This window comes from Dermacentor variabilis, chromosome 6, assembly GCF_050947875.1.
Source record: "Dermacentor variabilis isolate Ectoservices chromosome 6, ASM5094787v1, whole genome shotgun sequence".
Lineage (NCBI taxonomy): Eukaryota > Metazoa > Arthropoda > Arachnida > Ixodida > Ixodidae > Dermacentor > Dermacentor variabilis.
In genome coordinates this window covers 27,538,125-27,558,631 of record NC_134573.1, presented here as the reverse complement: position 1 = coordinate 27,558,631, position 20,507 = coordinate 27,538,125, and the positions used below count along the sequence as shown (strand labels likewise).

The window sequence follows — 20,507 nt, the reverse complement described above, 5'->3', positions numbered from 1 at the left end:
AGGACATAGAGGCACCCTAGTAGCTGCCGAAGAAGAACGCCGTTTGGCTGTAATTTGTTGTTTATACGATGTTTTGAGCCAGATATTTGGCCAATTCTGCCCAAATTAATAGAAATTCGCATCGTCTGCAGCGACAATGAATGAAAAAAAAAAAAAGATGCCACCTTCATGATACTGGTGGTGCCACTTCTCACACCCGCCAAGGGAAGGAGCGCCCTGCTGCGATGAAACAATGGGATAGCGGGCGTGTTATCTAGCACAGAAGAAACGTGCTGAGCTGAGGTATATGTTACCTGCTCGCCACTTGTGTTCCTTGTAACTGCCAATTCTGCAGGCTGTGCGTAAAAACTTTGTTTCTCTATGTTTAGATTGATCAACTCCTTGATGACGGTATGGAGGAACCACAACATGCGCCTCCAGTACCAGTTGCTACCTCGGATGGAGTGTCACCGGAATGCCATTCATTCCGATAGTTGCCGGTCGTTCGGTAGGCTGCTCATCAAAGTCGGAGTCATATTCTCTGCTCATACCATCACTCTCACTAGAACTTAGCATTGTGCAAGGCGCAACGTGGGGAAAACAAAACAGTGAGCAGCTGGTCAGTTCGCCCCGTCGCTGCTGAAGGTAGATGTGACATCAGATCCCCCAGCTTCTTGTCGGGAGCGTGCTGCATGTGACCCGGCGGCTGCTCACAGAGTGTCAAATATAAAGCCATCCACTCTAAAATAACCAGAATAATGGCTACATAGAAGAGCAATCGTGTCTCAGGAATGCAATTGTGGTGCTTTCGCAATATTCTTGAATTTTTATTTTCTATCCCTTTAAATAATAAACAGTCTGCACATCCTAATATATTCAGGTTAGCAAGTTTCTGTCATTACATTACCGATTATGAAGTGTCACCTATTAAAAGCACAAGTGGAGTCTTTGAGCGAATGAGCAATTTATATTCGCATACTCAGTACTGATTAGTTACTGAGTAACGAATGATAGCTGTCTAGCCGCCTGGATAACAAAGCAACGTACAGCATACTCCAATATATAACTTCTTGTGCTTTTTGTCTACTGTGACTATCAGGATGAAATAATTTGCACTTTTGCTTAAATCTCGTGCTTGATCACGCACACATGGAAATTTTAAATACAAGAAAATATTTGCAGCTACAAGTAGCGAATATTCGATTCGAAGGCCAAATCGAATAGGGCAATATTTGATTCATCACCTGGAAGTTCCAAGTATTCGTACACCCCTAGCTTAAAGAAGTGCCACAAGTGAACAAAGGCAACACCATCTACACTCACCTGTTCCGCAGGAGACCATGCGATTCGCAAGGCCGATCTCGTGGGCTTCCTTTGCCGAGATAGGCCGCCCAGTCAGGACGAGGTCCAGAGCCCGTGACAGGCCAATCAGGGCGGGCAGCCGCGCAGAACCTCCGGCCATTAACGGCACTCCTGTTGGCCAAAGCAGGCGATAAAAACTTGCACCTCAAAGTGCAACTGCGCATCCTAGAGCTTCGCACGCAACTTGCATGAGGATGCAAATGACAAAATGTGGGCAGATCTGAAGGACCGCAATGGTTCCATATCTACATGCTGCCCCAATACACAGCATAGACTACTTATAACGTAACTAGCCAAAATCACGATTATTCGCACTATAAGCTGTACCAGAATGTAACCAAAACAACAATTTTCAAAGCCTGCACATATGTAAAACATGTGGAATTAGCAGCTGTACTTTTCTGACGTAGAAGGCATGGGATGTTTGCATTCTCTTAAATTTGCAAACATAGAAAGGTTAATGGCCAAGGACCGGCCATAACAGATGGTTTCTGCATGGAGCAGAGAAAATAATACAGAAAAAAATTCAATGTAGAAAAGCATATTTAGTATCTGTACAAAAATTGAATAGCTGAAGGGTGACAACGCTCATGCATTCAGTGCAGAGTTTAACACTAGCAAGGTCAGGCGGCGCACAGCTATATCTCTGAGGTCATGAGCAAAGGCTTTTTCGTTGCCCAGGTAACCTCTTAGAGACAGGCAACCGCTCAGAACATGAATCGAGATAACCCCGCTGACGGAATGATTCTCTATCGTAGTAGCTAAAATGAGCCATGTTTTTTCATTAAACGTAGATTTACATTTTTATTCATCACTAAAAGTCACGAAAATGTCATGACACTGACAGCATGACACTGCAAAAGAGGTCCCACTATGTGACCTTCTACTAGTGTACGCAGTTTCTGGTCTTTTCACTAGTATTGAAATGCAGTATACTTTTCATTATTATAAGCTTTTCCTGACTTACAATGTGCAGATAAGCCTTCGGTTGTAGTGAGCAGAAAAGTAGCCCTGCCTTTGCCTTCATTTTCGACAAGTTGGCTTGGCTCGTCTATCGACAGAACAACGACAACGAGGGCCAGCCAACCATGGCGTAGGCATGTACTTCGGGAAAAACACGATACAAATATAAGAAATGTCTGAACAACAACACGAATTTATTGCACCAGCTATTTATTTTCAAAAGTGGTTGAAAAGGTCAAAATGTAGGTGGTTAACAATAGACAGTTACACTCACTCCTGTGAAAGTAGAACGAGTAGCAGCTTTCACAATTTACAAGGCGGTCTATCGACATCATTCTCACTTCACAGCATTACCGGAGGAGGGACTCTTGCTTTTTTGGAGGCTGCTCGGATCGAAAAGTTCTGCTTATTAAATATCCACGCGCTTTTGGAAGTAACCACTCCAGATGTAAACACTACCGAGGGTGAGCTTTGTGTTGCACTACAAAAAACTGGATCCTTAAAAATCGGTTGTCAGTCCCTTTTATGTGCGCACCTTTTGAGATGCATCCACACAGCCCCTTCTATCTAGTGATAGTGTGTGCAGTATGCTGTTTCTTTCTTTTTCATGCCATACAGTCAAAACCACTTATAACAATATTCAAGTGCCAACGAAATTCCATTCTTATAACCGATAACTGTAATAGCCAAGTTGCACGGAAAACAGGCACAAGGGAGAAACAGTGGAACATTTTTAACTAGACAGAAGAAAGTACAGTCGACGCCCGTTATAATGGATCCTCATACAACATACTTCTGGATGTAAGAGACTATTGGCTACAAAGGTAAAATTTTGGGCAAATTTTGTCTGGATGATGTGAATACAATGTACTTTGCAGTGGCGATGCCTGCGTGCGGCAGTGCTCTGCACGCAACTATCTCCGGCAGCTCACTGAACTGGAGAAAATGAATTTTTTCTTCGAGAACAAATACATTAGAGGCAAGTTTGCCGTAATGGCTTGCCACACAACACCTCGCTGGCAGAGAGATTTCGCGTCGGACCACTGCTGTTGTCCGCTCAATGCCGAGAGTGCCGCTAGGTCTAACCACCTTCAAAGTGACACGTGGCACTTCAAATGCAAAATGTCGACAATCGCAAAACCACTACCTTGAGAATGTATTATTTCTCATCGCTTCAGATTGAACTTGCCTTGTACTGCAGCTTCTTGTTCATGCTACAGATTTGGCAAAGGTTGTTGCTTATCGCGAAAGGTAACATTAGGACCTCAGTATGTTCTACCGGCCACTGTTTTGTGTCAAAACAAAGTGTAGCTGATGCTTCTGTCATGGCCGGCAGCTACGCAACTGGGCTGGGCGGCCAGCATGACACATTTGCTAGCAATGAGCGTCCGCAAAACAGAGGGACAGGAAGATTCACAGTTGTACGATTACCGTGTCCATAGTTATTTATCTTTAACTTTGATGTTTTTACCCTTTTTGATATCACTTACGAGTTAGACAGCATCATATTCAAAGTTTCGGCATTTCACAACGTGCCCGGCCCTTACTTTAGGATAGAAAAGACTTTGGATGTTATCATTGTATAGAGCGAATGAGGTCTCCGGACCTCTTTCGCTGTCTTATCCTGGTCCATTGCAACAAATGTCAACTGTCTTGTATATACTTGGGTAACCTGCGTGATCTTTTTTTTAAATTTTATTTTAGAGCTTTCAAAAGGTCGCGTGCAAATCACAGGAACATTTTGCAAACACAACCTAAATAACGTCTACAGGGGAATCCTGGTTATACATCCCCAGATTTTGCAACATCCTAGGTTTTATTATGAATTAGTGCAGTCCTGTTTGACTCCCCATAGAGACAATGCATTAAAAAAGATTACACAAGTCCCGTCTGATACGATGACACCCGCGAAATTGCGAACCCGGATGCACGAGAAGTGCTACGAACTTCTTTGCGGCACCGTTCCCTCTGTCAGGAAGGGGAGAGCACACCTTCGCATTCTCCGACTGATTCCCAGGCTCGCTCCTAGTCACCTTAATGCTTCTCAAGCCTTCGCTGCCTTTTCACTGTTCGTCTCCCTTTACCCTGTTCACGTTGCTCAACCGCCTCCTGTCTTTGCCCTGTCTTTGCCCTTTCATTGCCATCTCATTGCGCAGTCTCTCTCGGCGTTTTCTCTCAGCAGCGCCCTACACCCGTCACCGGATGCATTTGTGTATGCAACCAACAATGTTTTTGACACTGTGCCAAGCGTGCTAACTTTGTCCAGAGCAAGAGCACTGTTAGCCGCATACTTCGACGTGTCCGGTGCCGAGCCTTACGAGAGCAGAACCACCTCCAAAATAATCGTTACCCGAGGCCTACCACAGCACCACGTGGGGGCACCGCGGCGGCAGTCACGGACGCCGTTTGGAGCAAAAATTTTAAAATTAGTGGGTGTGCAGCACACAGTCTTTGCCAGTTTTGCTGCACTCTGGACGCACAACTTTCTGTGCATACCGGACTGCACGAGTAAAATTTACGACGAAGGTTAGCCGAACATGCTTCATTTCCAATTATACGTACACCCTCTGAGGTGAATCCAATGTCACAGCTTAACTGTCACAAAAGCGCAGCTCGTGCATCCCACCAACGGTGTGGAGCAAGTGTGAGAAAAGAAATTGGCAATGCAAAAGAAAAGCGCATCTAGTGTTTTTCTACCAGCTTTATGTCAGCACATTTTAAATGTCTCTAAGGCACTCGACCCAGCAGTGAACCAAGTTGGTGTCATAAAGATGTTCACGGAATAGTGGCACGTGCCCAGCGACACGCACTCAGCGACCACCAACAGTTGGTTTCGAACCCGGTCCTTCCGGCACAGCAGCTCGATGCTCTATTTATTAGACCATGGGCTATCCAGAGGCCACCCAAGTTGGCAGAAAAATGGTTGGAGAAGCAGATAAGTAGATATCAAAAAGTGTGTGGCATGGCAAACACAAACGAGCCCAAACAACCACAACAGGCAACTGCAGAATTGGGAAACAGCGCAAGGCCATATATTGAGTTAAATTAAGGGGGAATTGAAAGCACCTTCTCAACATGTTAGTCAAACATGCCCAATACGTGTGCAATGCCACTGTGAACAGTGGACCAAGCATATTATGTTGCTGCACATAGCACTCATTTCGGAGCACTTTGGAGGCATCATTCCATTGCTCGCCCTAAACTACGCATACGCAGAGCAAATGCAGCGTACCAAAGCGCCGTCCAAAGAGGCCCATGACAGCTGTCTCGTCAACTACCCGCAAATCACACCACAGGGCCAGCTCCATGCCTGCACCAACTGCATAGCCACTCACCGCGGCGACCGTTGGCTTCCTTGTCTCCGGAACGCACTGCACAAGACATTGTAGCACATAGCGCACTGTTAAATTGGGACCAAAGTACAGCAATACTTCTCATATCTAAGACGCCAGCGGTCACTATTAATGAAAGCAGAGATTAAGTATGTTGGAATTACGTCTGACAACACCCAACTCAAGTCTAGGCAATATCGAAGATATGTGTATGTTATATAGTACTATTAAGATACTCTCTAGGTATCTTGTTTCTGTATCATGACAAATTCGGCAAGACATGTATCGATATCTGTATTTTCAATACGTCACACAAACTATTCTGTATCTTTTAGATACACAATACACTTATAGCAAAATCCAAGACGACATTCGAGGTCACAGAAGCAAGCAATGCACGCTAGTTTCAAATTATTCTAAGAGATGACATGTTGACACTAGCTCACTTCAACATCACTGAACACGATTAAAGAAAACAGGGGGAAGGCGGGAGATGGAAATTCTAACGATGAATAAAACGAGAACATGGTGAAAGCTGGAGCCAACGTTTCAACAAGTGGACTTGTCTTTTTCAAGGCGAGATATGCTTTCCTCGGCACAGTATATATAGGTGGGGTTCTTCTAAAGGGTAGAGAGGGTAAGGTGGGTGGGAGCTCCAAAAGCAAAGAGGTGTTAGTGGCGAGGGTGTAGAATCGAAAATAAGCAAGTGGTGTGCACAAGGCTGGTGACACGGCCGTCTGTCAGCTACGTGTTAACGGCCATGTGTCAGCTGGTGTGTCAACGGCATGCACAGCACCCCTCTATTACTTGCTTCGCTCGTGGTCTGGTGGTTGTGGGCTATCGTGTCTCTGAAAGAGATAATAGAAGGAGCGGCAGAAACCAGTGCTCATGAAAAAAAAAATATATAAAGGATACTGAAATGGAATAAATAAATAAAAGGAAGAAAAAGAGCAAAGAAAGAAAAAGAAACAACACTAAGCAACCAAACATAATGTTGTTGCCTATAGCTTGAAATTTAGCATAACAAATAGATTCTAAAGCTCCCTTTGAAACATTTATGCCTATTGGTTGCAATGTCTTGAACTTATGGATAAGGTATGATTCTCTGTATTTTATATCTCATTCAGAATGGAAATTTGACTGTGCGATGTAGAGTTTAAGTTCATCAAAGTCGTGACCTGATTTGTTGGAATGCTCGGCAATGGCTTTGGGAAGCTTTGTAGCTGTGTCTGCACCATCATCATCATCATCATCATCAGCCTGGTTATGCCTACTGCAGGGCAAAGGCCTCTCCCATACTTCTCCAACAACCCCGGTCATGTACTAATTGTGGCCATGCTGTCCCTGCAAACTTCTTAATCTCATCCGCCCACCTAACTTTCTGCCGCCCTCTGCTACGCTTCCCTTCCCTTGGGATCCAGTCCGTAACCCTTAATGACCATCGGTTATCTTCCCTCCTCATTACATGTCCTGCCTATGCCCATTTCTTTTTCTTGATTTCAACTAAGATGTCATTAACTCGCGTTTGTTCCCTCACCCAATCTGCTCTTTTCTTATCCCTTAACGTTACACCTATCATTCTTCTTTCCATAGCTCGTTGTGTCGTCCTCAATTTGAGTCTGTTTAATCTGACGTTCAAATTTATTGTCCCGTTTCACCAATATATTGTTTCTTCCAGAAGGAACATTCAAGCCTATAAACCACATCCGAACTTGTACAAGTAAAGCTAGTTTTGACTTTGTGTGTATAACTATTTGCAATGCTGTTAATTTTAATGTCACTTTGAAGGTGCCTGCAGGTTTTGCACCTGGACTGACAACATGCTTTTATTACGGGGGAATGATGTTCATCAACAGATGCTCATTATTTGATAATATTGGATGGAATTTTCTTAGGATGTTGCTTATGTTTGGGAGTACATTAGAATATATTGTTATAAATGCTGTCGGCCTGTCACATTCTGGTGTAGGCGTTTTCTTATCTAATTCCGACTGTCTTTCCAATCTTGACGCAACATCATAAGCTCTGTCAAGAGCAACTCATGGGTAGTTTCTTTCTGCTAGCGTTGTTTTAAGGTCATTTAGGTGGTGGACATAATCGTTGTCTTGGCTACAGATTTTTCTTATTCGTTTCGCCTGTCCGGCAAAAATTCCTTTCTTGCAGTGTTGCGGGTGATGACTGCTGTACTCTAAATTTTTCTGGCTATCTGTAGGCTTCCGGTAAAGCGTCGTTTTCAGTTTTCCGTTTTCTATGTAGACCATTGTGTTGAGGAAGTTGATTTGACTAGGAGAGTGGTGAGCAGTAAATTTAATACTCGGGTGAAAGCGATTGAAATGGCTAATTAGGTCGGTTAACATGCTTGTGCCGAGTTCCCATATTATAAATATGTCGTCAATGTAACGAAGATAGGTGTGGGGTTTTAAAGGGTAGGATTTCAGCAGGTCTGCGTCAAGCTGTCCCATGAAAATGTTCGCATACGTGGGAGCGAACGGTGTTCCCATGCTAGAGCCGAAAGTTTGCAGGTAGTGAATGGAATAAAATTCGAAATAGTTGAGCGTGAGAACTAACCTCAGGAGCGACAGGTAAACTTCAGGAGCGTGCGCTTGGGGATTGATTGCGAGGTATTTCGATGCGGCCTCAATTCCTTCACTCATGGATATGTTAGAGTAAAGGGCAGCAACATCCAAAGTGACGAGAATAGCGCGCTCGGAAAGGATTTGGTTGGCGTTGATGCCGTCGATAATTCGAAGCAAGTGCAGCGTGTCTTGAACAAAACATGGGAGTGTGGTGGGGATGTCTGAAAGGTGGTGATTTAGGAACTTAGACAGTGACTTGGTAGGTGTGTTGCATTAGACACAATAGGCCAACCTGGGATTTCTGCTGTAAATATTTCTTTGACCGGAACTTTACGTATTTTAGGAAGAAGATAAAAGCTGCCTGCTTCTTTGTTCTTGGGCATCATGAAGTGATACTGAGATTGCGTGATTAGTTCCCTGGACAGTAGTCTGAAGTTGGGTTAGAGTTGCATTTTCTGTAATGTGTGTGCTTGCTCAGAATGAATGAATGAATGAATGAATGTTTCATCTTTAATGGTGCAAGGGCCAGGTATGACCAAAGAGCGCCATGCTAGTGTTAATGGGTTCGCAGTGGACTGATCAGTTCTGTAAAGTTAATGTAACGTGGCTGTAAAGGGGCCTAGAAGAGTTGATGAAAATTAGATAAAATCTACATGTAATAAGATTATGGCAATTACTAATGACGGGTACTATGAACACTAAAATGCATTGCGAAAAAATGATACTATATACAAAATATGTGAGATGGTAAAAATCTACATGTAATAAGATTATGGCAATTACTAATGACGGGTACTATGAACACTAAAATGCATTGCGAAAAAATGATACTATATACAAAATATGTGAGATGGTAAGATTACCTCGACCACTACTGCCTCGCCAGAGCCCTTGAAACACAAGGGCCTAGAGGCATGTGCTATACGAAACAGCTATCACAGTGGCATCCTCTGAAGAGCGGAGGCGCTACGAATGTATGGGGATAATAACATACGACACAACATCTTTCAGGAAACCTAGGACTGCGTTGGTGTCAAAGAGCGGTTCTCGGCCGAGTAACATTACAGGATGAAGGGGGATGTGTTGCAGGTATGCTAAGAGAAATTGTTTCTTTCCCTCAGTTTCGGCTTCCCGTCACTCCATGAGGACGTGGAGGACAGTCAGCCTCTCCCCGCATCTACCAAAGATTGGAGGCTCATTTCCAGTGAGTAGAAAGTTATGGGTGCCAAATGTGTGTCCTATTCTTAGACGACAGAATAGGACATCTGTTCGGCGTGATTTTGTTGCAGAAGGCGAGAAACCTAATTGTGGCTTTATTACGTGCAGCTTATTTGTTTCCATGTTCCACAAGCGTTGCCAGTAGTTTCGCAGTTTCCTGCGCAAGAAGGGCCTCAGATCTGTGATAGGGACTGCAGCGGTAGGATTAACAGAATACGATGCAATTGATGTGGCCATCTGGTCTGCCAGAATGTTACCTTCGATGCCTCCATGACTCGGCACCCAGCATATGATGACATGCTGGTTACATACATACACTTTACACAGCATGGAATAGAGTTCATTAATTACTGGATTTTTGCACTTACAGAATGACATCAAGGCCTTCAGAACACTTAGGGAGTCTGCATATATAACTGATTTCTGGAGTTTTGTTTTCCTTATATGCTTCACAGCTGACAATAGTGTGTAGGCCTCAGCTGTAAAGATACTTGTTTCCGGATGCAGTACATTGGATTCCAAGAAGGATGGACCGACGGCTGCATAGGACACCCCGTCGCGTGACTTCGATGCGTCTGTGTAGAACTCCGTGCAGGAGTGCTCGAACTGAAGTTCCAGGAAATGTATTCGGATTTCGATCTCTGGGGCATGCTTTGTAGCTTGTAGGAAACATATATCACATTGTATCAGCTGCCACTCCCAAGGCAGTAGCAGCTTAGCTGGAGGCATTAAACTATGTTTGAGGAGTGGGACATCCATTACAACACTGACCTCCTTCACACGCAGTGAAAAGGCCTGTCTTGCAGAGGGACGGTTACGAAACAGGGTAGCATATGTCATATCGTTAACGGTTTCAAAACACAGATGTTGATGATTAGAGTGAACTTTCAGAAAATATGTTTGGCTGATGTATGTTCTCTGCAGATGGAGTGACCATTCATTTGATTCTACATATACACTTTCAATGGGACTTGTTCTGAAAGTGCCAGTGGCCAGTCGGATTTCTGGTGGACCTGACCGAGCATCTTTAGCGCGCTCGGGGCGGCAAAATGATAGATCACGGCACCATAGTCCAATCATGATCAAATGAGGCTCTTGTAAAGATTTATTAAACATTTCCTGTCACTGCCCCATGTTGTATGGGATAAAATTTTCAGTAAGTTCATTGTTTTTAAGCATTTCACCTTGAGATACATTATGTGTGGAATAAATGTTAGTTTAGAGTCAAGAATGATGCCCAAGAACTTGTGCTATATGTTCACAGGTATTATCTGCCCATGCATTTCAATATTGGGATCTGCAATGAGCCCTTTGTTTCTTGTGAAAAGCACACAAGAACTTTTCTTGGGGTTCACTTTTAATCCGTTTTCGTCTGCCCATTTGGACACTTTGTTCAAGCCCTGTAGTACTTGCCTCTCACACACTACAACGTTGCAGGATTTGAAACCTATTTGTATGCCATCTACGTAAACGAAGTAAAAGATGGCTGGTGGTAATGAAGCATGAAGGGTGTTCATTTTCACGATAAAGAGAGTGCAGCTAAGCATCCCTCCTTGGGATACACCAGTTTCTTGTATAAAAGGTCGCGACAATACATCACCGATTTTCACACGGAAGGTACGTTTGGACAAATAGCTTTTTAGTATGTTTAACATATTTCCACGAATTTCCATTCTCTACAAGTCTGGCAAGATCTTCTCCATATCCAGGAATATCGATAAGAAGAACTGTTTATGCACAAATTCATCACGGATATTTCCTTCAATGCACACAAGATGATCAGTCGTAGACCGCCCTTCTCTGAACCCACATTGATAGGGATCAAGCATATTGTTAAGTTCAAGGAAGTGCATGAGTCGGCGATTAATCATTTTTTCAAATAGTTTACACAGGCAACTTGTAAGAGCTATTGGACGATAACTTGCCGCCAAGGAAGGGTCTTTACCCAGCTTCAAGACAGGAATAACAATAGCTTCCTTCCATGAGGATGGGAGGTATCCGGCAGCCCATATAGAGTTGAAAAGTGCCAGAAGTGCCGTCTGTGTGTCGGTATGTAAGTTTTTAATCGTGTCACATATGATTCCATCAGCTCCTGGTGCAGAGCTTCTAAATGTGCTCAGGGCAGCTTTAAGCTCGACAAAATTAAAAGGACAGTTGTATGGTTCATCCGGACGGCATTTGCGATCCAGTGCTATCCAGGTTCAGCTATTTGTTTATACAGTAGAACCCCGCTGTTACGTTCCTCACTGCTGCGTTTTCCCGGCTGCTACGTCGTTTTCATCAGGTCCCGGCATAGCTTCCATAGGATTCAATGTATAAGGAACCCCGCTGTTACGTCGTAGCTGTGAAAACGTTCCCGCATGATACGTCGCAACTTGGCACCCCGAACCCGCCTGGGCTGAAGTAGGCAACGCGCTCCAACCGCCATTTTGGCTTTTGACGAGTTTTGGCTGGGCTTGGCCGGGCTTGGCTATGGAACTGGCTGCAAAAAGCCGCACGCCAGTTCGAGAGGCCGCACTAAGTGGCCATTCGTGAAAAATGCTCTCACTATCATCACTGTGATTAGGGTCACCGCATGGTTGTTGGACGGGTCGACTCACGGAGGAAGGAAACTCGGGAGAGGCCCTCACGTCACTCTTTGTGAAGCAAAAGTGAAACCGGAAGTTGGCGTTGCTAGTGGCGTTGCTCCGCCTACCGGGACAGCTCTCCTCTCATGTTTACATTTCTCCCACGCCGCGCCGCGCGCAACCGGGCTGCTCGGACGCGCGCGCTCCGCAGCAATACTAAACAGTCGTTAGCAGGTTAGCATGATTACGCCAAAGAGGGCAAAATTTCCCGCGGATATTCCTTCGTCCGTTGCCATTGCCGTGGCGCGGTGACGACGAGGAGCACGAGCCGCATGATGCCGGGCAGTGGCCAAATCCTAGCTTTGGAGAAGCCGTCGCGGCTCTAGACCTCTGCAGGTACGTCGCACCTCACAGCGACGCTGACAGCAATGCGGCCTTCCAGGCTATTGAGAAACGTGTGGCGATTTCTACCGAGCGAAAGAAACGGCAAGCCATCATTATAGGCTTTTTTAAGTCCAAAGCGCACTCTGTGGAAATAAATTGTCTATAGTTGAAGCTGCCCTTTTTTTCATTCATTTTCGGAGCTTTCCTCACTGTTGCGTTTTCTCGGCTGTTACGTTTTTTTCCCCCGGTCCAGTGAAAAACGTATGAACGGGGTTCCACTGTACTTGAGGAATGATTTCCTGTAATGTGTGGCGCTTGATATGTGCTCGAAGTGTTCGCCCAGAGCGTTGGCCTGGTCTTCCAAGGTAGTCCCCTGGTGGTCAACTAAGGGCGATGGGTGGGTTTGCTGCCCCTTTAGCTTTCGTACGCCATTCCAAACTTTAGACTCTTGAGTGTATGATGTGATACCCTAGAGAAACCTCTCCCAGCTAGCCCTCCTTCCCTGTCTCCGCGTGCGCCTTCCCTGTGATTTTCCGAGTTTAAATTACATTAGATTTTCTGCAGTCGCAGAAAACTCCAAGCGACGCAGCAAACCCCAAGCTTTGTTTTGTTTCTTTCGCACCAGTCTGCACTGCTCATTCCACCAGGGTACCCATCTTTTACAAGAGACGCCTTATGTTTGGGGAATAAACTTTTCAGTTGCGTCAATTATAAAACCAGTGAAATCTGCTACAGCTTCATCTATGGTAAAATCAGTGATAAGATGTCGTAACAAGTAAGTAGATGCATTAAAATGATTCCATTCGGCGGAGGCTAGTTTCCACCAGGGGGCGTGTGGTGGGCATTCATGTTGATGTATTAAATTTAACGTTATAGGAAAGTGGTCACCTCCAGTGGTTACATGCCATTGCAAATCAGGGAAAATTGAGGCAGAGCCAATCGACAGGTCTATTGACGAATATAAATTATGATAAATATTAAAACATGTTGGCTCCTTCGTGTTGAAGAGGCATGCACTGGAATTCAGAAGAAAATTTTCAATAGAACGACCTCTCGCGTCACATCGCGTTTCTCCCCACGTGGTGTTGTGGGCATCAAAAATCGCCTACGATTAGGTAAGGGTCCGGGAGCTGATCAATTAGGTTATAAAAATCGCTTTATTGGATATAATAATTTGGGGGTATGTATATGCAACATACAGTGATTAATTTATTTAAAAGAATTGCCCGAACTGACACTACCTCAAGGGGCGTCTGAAGGGCGAAATGATGACAAGCTACTGACTTGTCAACAACTATTGCTACACCGCCAGCCACGGCGTTCCCCTCGTTGCGGTCTTTACGACAGATTGTGTAGTGACGGAGAAAATTTGTGTTCGTAGGTTTCAGATGTGTCTCTTGAACAGACAGCAACTTGGGATTGTGTTTGTGTAGGGGTTCTCTAATGTCGTCGAGGTTATGGAGAAGTCCTCTAACATTCCATTGTAGTATTTGTGTTTCCATTATGCTATATATGTTGGGTGCTGTTTGTTTAAGAGACGAGGATTAGCTCACGGGCCCTTTGCAGGCGCCGTGACAGGAGTTTTGTCTTTTTTGGAGCGATCGAGAGAGCCTCGCCACTCCTTAGGGGCTGGTGGCGCCATCTTGCTGGTGGTTGTGTCCATCGCCTCTTGCAAAGCGCTGGACACGCGCTCTTCCGAGCGCTTTGTTTGACATGAAGGCCTCGGCACGTTTGACGAGGCCTTTGAGGCTACCTGCCCGGAGGTAGATGGCCCCTTCTGCTGGGCAGATGGAGCAGCACTAGCTGCAACCGCCACGGGGGCAGATGGCGTAACTGCCGACTCACTGCTTGTGGGTCGGACAGCCGCCGGAAGCTGTTGTATCGCTTCCCCCTGATGCGTCACATCAGCAAATGTGTTCTTTGGCAGGAGGGATACCCGCCTGCGTGCCTCCTTGAAACTTATGTTTTCTTTTACTTTAATTGTAACAATTTCCTTTTCTTTCCTCCAAGATGGGCACGACCGCGAGTATGCAGCGTGCTCCTCATCACAGTTTACACAGTGGAGGGAGTTTTCACAAGATTCGGAGGTGTGTTCATGAGCACTGCATTTCAAGTTTGGCGGCCTCGGCAGCTCTGTGAGCTGTAACCGAAACGCTGACATTTGAAGCTTCGCAGGGGATTAGGGATGTATGACCGAACACGTAGCTTGATATACCTGGCCTCGATGGACTCGGGCAGAACACTTGTGCCAAAAGTAAGTATTAGGTGTTTGGTCTGTATTTCCCTATTGTCACTGTTGTCACGCCTCATCGTTTAACGTTGATGACGTTCTGCTCACTGAGGCCCTCCAGGAGTTCAGCTTCAGTCAGCTCCAAGAGATCATCATTGGAGACTAACTACGCCACGGGTGGTATTCATAGTATGATGCAGAGTTGCTGTTACTTTGGCGTCACCAAACGATACTAGGTTGGGTAGCTTTTCATATTGTTTCTGGTTGCGGAGCTCCAAGACGAGATCACCGCTTGCCATCCTGGATGCTTTATAATCTGTACCAAAAACTTGGGTGAGAGACTTAGACACGAGGAATGGTGAGATTGTTTGCACGGGTTTGTCTAGTCGTTCAGTGGACTACATGGAAACGAGGGAAAGTTTCTTTTTGATGGGCAAAAAACTCGAAGACATCATCAGTGCACCCCCTCTTTAGGGAGCAATCAGGTAGTGGGAAGAAGGAAGTAGCCATAAGAGATTGTAATTTCGGCAGTAACACCAGCCATGCACCGTGGAGTCCTACAAGAGGACGCTGCAGGACCTGTGAAACACGGCCTGCAAATGCCAGCTATACATTACCGTTATAACCAAATATAAAATAACCTAGGTTGGCTATTCACACTAGGTTAACCCTTGCTGCCTGGAAAAAAATTGGAAGGGAAGACGGGAGAAGACACGAAAGATGGAAAGTGAGAGAAAGACAAAGGCTGGAGGGAGAGAGAGAGAGAGAGACAGGAAAACGCAACTACCGATTTCCCCTGGGTGGTTCAGTCCGGAGGTGCCGTCTACGTGAAGCCGAGGCCAAAGGAGTGTTTCCTCCATCCAGGGGCCATAAAGGTCCTGACACTCAGCATCGGCTCAACCCCCAGGATCCCCTTTTCCCTGGACATGGCTAAGCCACGCACGGTTAGACGCGGAAAGGTCCAACCCTCGTGTGCTTGGGTACGTGGTGCAAAGCACCAAACGCCTGCTGATGCAGATGCCCCTGTGGGTGTGTGCTTGCTCAGATGTTTGGAGGTCTCATTCTTGTAATTCTCTATAGGCCACATTACAATACTGCTGCCTTTGTCTGGTGATTTTATTACAATATCATTCCTCTCCAAGAGTTATTTAAGGATATGGTGCTGAGCGGGGGCCAAATTTTTTCATTTCTGGCAATGCCGCGCTGACTAGAATTTCCTTTGAGATTAGCTTTATGTATAAATCTCGGTCTGGGCACTGCTCGGCTTTCGGTGTCCACGTGCTGGTGATCTAAGAGAGTCTCTATCTTGTTTTCCTATGTCTGGCTCATCGAAAAAGAACTCCTTGATGCGCATGCGTCTTGAAAACTGTTATATCTTTGTGGAGTTCGTATTCATTTACTGCGCTGTTCGTGGGACAAAACATTAGACCATGTTTCAAGAGATTAACTTCATCGGGGCTTAGACTCTGGGATATGTCTACTACGTTGCTGCAGTGCTTTGGATGCCCGCCTGTAGCACTATCAGTGGAGCTATGTGCTGTAGAGGTAACATTAGTTTTCTTGGGTGAATCTGCAGCTCTAATACCTCTGTGCTGGTATTTATCTAATAATTCTTCCTCCATAGTTTGGATGAATTGTTCAAGTTCTCATTTTTCCAATTCAAATAAATTTATGCTGTCGAGCTGATTAGTAATTATCGTAAGTTGTTCCTAGCAGTGCTCGAGAATATCAAGTAAAGAGAGCGACGCGTTTGCTAGGACAGCATTCCACTTCAATATTAGCCTGGAGGGTAAAGAACCAAAGGCACATCTAACCTTATTTCTGAGACCTTTTGGGACTTTCCTCTGTTTAATGCAGCTTAGTTTAAATTTTTAGGTGAAATCTGTAATTTGTTTGTTTGGCGGCGAGATTGCAGGATTGGAGAAAAGGGCGAGATTTGTTGTTGCATGTGCTATCTGTAGTGCGTGGTAGTCATATCTGCTTGGTTCGGACAGACCTCTGGGGCAAAACATCTTCAGGTGGTGTCTCTTTACGATTATACAGACAACAATTATATCCACCACCTAAATTATTTTAAAACAAAGCTAGCAGAAATAAACTATTCACAAGTTGTTCTCGACAGAGCTTATGATGTCGCGTCGAGATTGGAGAGACAGTCGCAATTAGCTAAGAAACAGCCTACACCAGAATCTGACAGACCACCAGCGTTTATAACAAAATATTCTAATGCACTCCCAAACATAAACAACATACTATGAAAATAGTACCCAATATTATCAAGTAACGAGCGTCTGAGAAAAGCATTCTCAGATGTACCAAGGGTTACCTACCACTGCAACAGAAACTTTAAAGACATGTTAGTGCATGCAAAAGTCAGCCAACATCATTCCCCCGTAATAAAAGCGTGTTGTCGCCCCAGATGCAAAACCTGCAGGCACCTTCAAAGTGACACCGCAAATAGTTATACACACAAAGTCAAAACTAGCCTTACTTGTACAAGTTCGGATGTGATTTATATGCTTGAATGTTCCTTCTGTAAGAAACAATATATCGGTGAAACGGGACAATAAATTTGAACATCACATTAAACGGACATCGCGCAGACACAGCTAAAAAGCTTCCCAAAGCCGTTGCCGAGCATTCCAACCAACCAGGTCATAACTTTGATGAACTTAAACTCTACATCTCACAGTCAAATTTCGTTCTGAATGACATAAAAAATACAGAGAATCGTACCTTATCAATAAGTTCAAGATATTTCAACCAATAGGCATAAGCATTTCAAAGGGAGCTTTAGAATCTATTCGCTATGCTAAAATTCAAGCTTAGGCAGCAACACTTCGTTTGGTTGCTTACTGTTCTTCCTTTTATTTTCTTTATTTTCTCTTTTCTTCCTTTATTTATTTACTCCATTTCAGTATCCTTCATATATATTTTTTTCCACTTGTCCACTTGTCGAAACGATGGCTCCCGCTTTCACCTTGTTCTCATTTTGTTCATCGTCATTAAATTGATTAAGAAAGTTGGATGCTGTGTGGCACTAGTATCAATCCTTATTACAATTTTACAATAGAACTTTTCAAGTACTGCCACTAGGTGAAATGTTGCAAATGCACAAGGAAAGTCAACACAGTGCTCATAGCATACCGTTTTGCTGGAAACTTTATGTTGGAACCATTTTCGAGAGATACATTCTGAACATGTGTTGTGATATGTATTGGTGTTCCAGCTAACCACTCGACAAATATTTTTCACAGTACAGAGACATGTAAAACATACCACTTTCGATCTTGAGCACTTTGATTTCACTTTCAAAGCACTCCCCTGACACAGTTACTTCTGAACATTTCCCGCATGCATTTCATAATGAAATTCAAAGCCACAAACTGGCACTAAACAAGGCAGCAACATTTTATAGTAAATATTTCCCCAGCCTTGGTCACACATCTACTTCCACACCGGCTCCTTGTTTGGAGTCAGCTGACCTAAGGGATACTATTTGCCAAACTATTCTATTGCGGCTGCATAAAATTTGCTTAGCAGTTGACCACAAGAAATAATTTGAACAACATGAGATGAAACAACATGGCCGCTATCACTACATCAGCACAACTATCATCATCATCAGCCTATTTACGGCCACTGCAGAAAGGAGGCCTTTCCCAGTGGTCACCAATTACTCCTGCCCTGCACCAGCTGACCACATCTCAGGCCTGCAAATTTCCTAATTTCACCACCTCACCCGATTCGCTGCCATCAATGTCTGTGCCTCCCTTTTTTTCGCACCCATTGTGTAACTCTAATGGTCCACTGGTTATCTGCCCTATGCATTACATAGCCTGCCCAGGTCCCTTCTTTCCTCCTCGTGACAACTACAATATTGGCTATCTTCATTTGCTCTCCTAGCCACACCGCTGGCTTCCATTCTGTTTAATGTTATGCCTAACATTTTTCATTCCATTGCTTCTTGCGTGGTCCTTAAATTCTTGTCAAGCTTCTTTCTTAATTGGAAGCTTCTGCCCCACACATTAGTACCGGTAAACTACAATGATTGTACACTTTTCTCTTCAGGAATAGTGGTAAGCTGCCGGCCATGATTTGGTAATGCCCTTCGTGTGCACTCCAAGCTATTTTTATTCTTCTATGAACTTTCTTCTCATGATCTATCAGCAGAAGGGTGTGAAATGGAGCTAGTTGGTACTGTATCTTGCAGTGGAAACATCACAAGAACCGAGAACTACAGATCACTCATGCTGTTCATGTTTTAGTCCTTGTTTCTCATGCTGTCTCAACAAGATTCCTTTGCATGATCACGGTCCAGTGCGAGCAACTGGCCTAGATTAACATGGTTTCGCACAGATTTTAGAGGCCGACTGCCAACCATGAGATCTAGTTTTCTCGTCAGGCTGCTGAACACTACGTTTCTCCTCCACACATTGATCTGCAATGCCCCACTCTAACACTTCATCCGCTAAAGATATCACCCCTTTGTTGCAAATCATCTTCATAGTTGCTGAACAGGACAATGTCACCTGGAAACTTAAGGTTTTTTGAAACACAGTTAAACCTCAATGAAACATAGTAGGTAAAATCGGCGATTTGCTTCATTGAATCGAAAATTCATTTTATTGAAATTCGGCCTTTTACGCAAATGAGTACCATTGCCAATTGATTGTTCTTACACGGAAAGGGGCTGCAGAATTTTCCTAATTATCGGGCACTTGAAAAATAAAACAAATTTGAATGAAGAAAACAATTCATTCTGATGAATTGGGAGTCAGCGATGAATGACACAGTTTCATGCCACATTGACGATATCTTCACATAGGCGGTAAAAATGCAGTGAAGCAAGCCACGCTTGCATGTGCACACCACCTTCATGGCTCATTGCGTCAGCCGTGCTGGGACGACGCTTTCATGAAAAGCGGCAGCAGCGTGAAGCAAATGCTTTGTCTGGCTCTCGCTCCAATGGATCACCGAAACTCAAGAATACGCAACCTTCAATACTAAATGCGCGGGAAGACAGCTTACATGATGCCACACCGTCTCGACACGCCCACTCTTCGCACACGTGGCAGATTACCTCTAAAACAGGGTGCATGGCTGCATATGCACTCAGCCGCGCTTACAGCCATGCGCAGCCACAAATCGCGACGCGTGCCAACTTAACCCCCCACCCCGGCCCTTGCACACTCTTAATCGTGTTACCACAAGCTCGCTCCCTTCCCCCTCTTTCCATTTGCTCGCGCGGGGAGGCAGCACTCGTGCACAAAGCCACTATCTTTCTTGTCTCACTCTCACACACTTTCACTCACACCTAAAGCTCAAAGTGTGTGGGGCACGATAGGATCTTATCGCACTTGGACTTTATATGGAACATGATGTGGCTTCACTTCGGCAGTCACTCTTTCGTGCCACACGTGATTTGAGAGGTGCATTTGCAAGCAGCCGCTTGTAATTCAATCATTTGACCATCTGCATCTGTGGAAGTTTCCATTTATTGTCTTGGCATTCCTTTGCTGTGGAAGCGAAATTTCATTGTATTGAAATCCCATACAAACACACTTGGTTATATCAAGAATTTCATTATATTGAAGTTTGTTATATTGAGGTTTAAATGTATTTGCCATTGATCATTATTGCTAAGTAACTGGCTCACGGAAGAGATGCAATCGAGAGATTCAGTGCATGGAGAGTAACTGCCACCCACAAGGTGGCGGGACAAACAATCCGCATCCTTGTGCAGGCACCTTGTGTTGTATACGACCGTATAGGTGTGCTCTCGCAGGTGCAGTGCCCATCCAGCGAGTATGCATGTATGATCTATTTAACTTTTTATAACTTCTTGTCCATAAAGCAAGAGGTACATATTTTAAACCCCAATATAATAAAGTGT

The 20,507-nt window shown here is 44.5% G+C and overlaps 1 protein-coding gene across 3 annotated transcripts in view; it reads right to left on the bottom strand.

Annotated features, from left to right (window-relative positions):
• The window catches only part of LOC142584702 (putative enoyl-CoA hydratase), a 78,875-nt gene that overhangs the window by 26,035 nt on the left and 32,333 nt on the right, over nucleotides 1–20,507 (bottom strand). For all 3 annotated transcript variants that reach the window (XM_075694906.1, XM_075694905.1, XM_075694904.1), the window contains exons 4-5: nucleotides 5,537–5,675; nucleotides 1,303–1,452 (exon numbers count right to left, since the gene is read on the bottom strand). In XM_075694906.1, coding sequence (XP_075551021.1) covers nucleotides 1,303–1,452; nucleotides 5,537–5,675 — 289 coding nt within the window. The remainder of the gene's footprint in view (nucleotides 1–1,302; nucleotides 1,453–5,536; nucleotides 5,676–20,507) is intronic.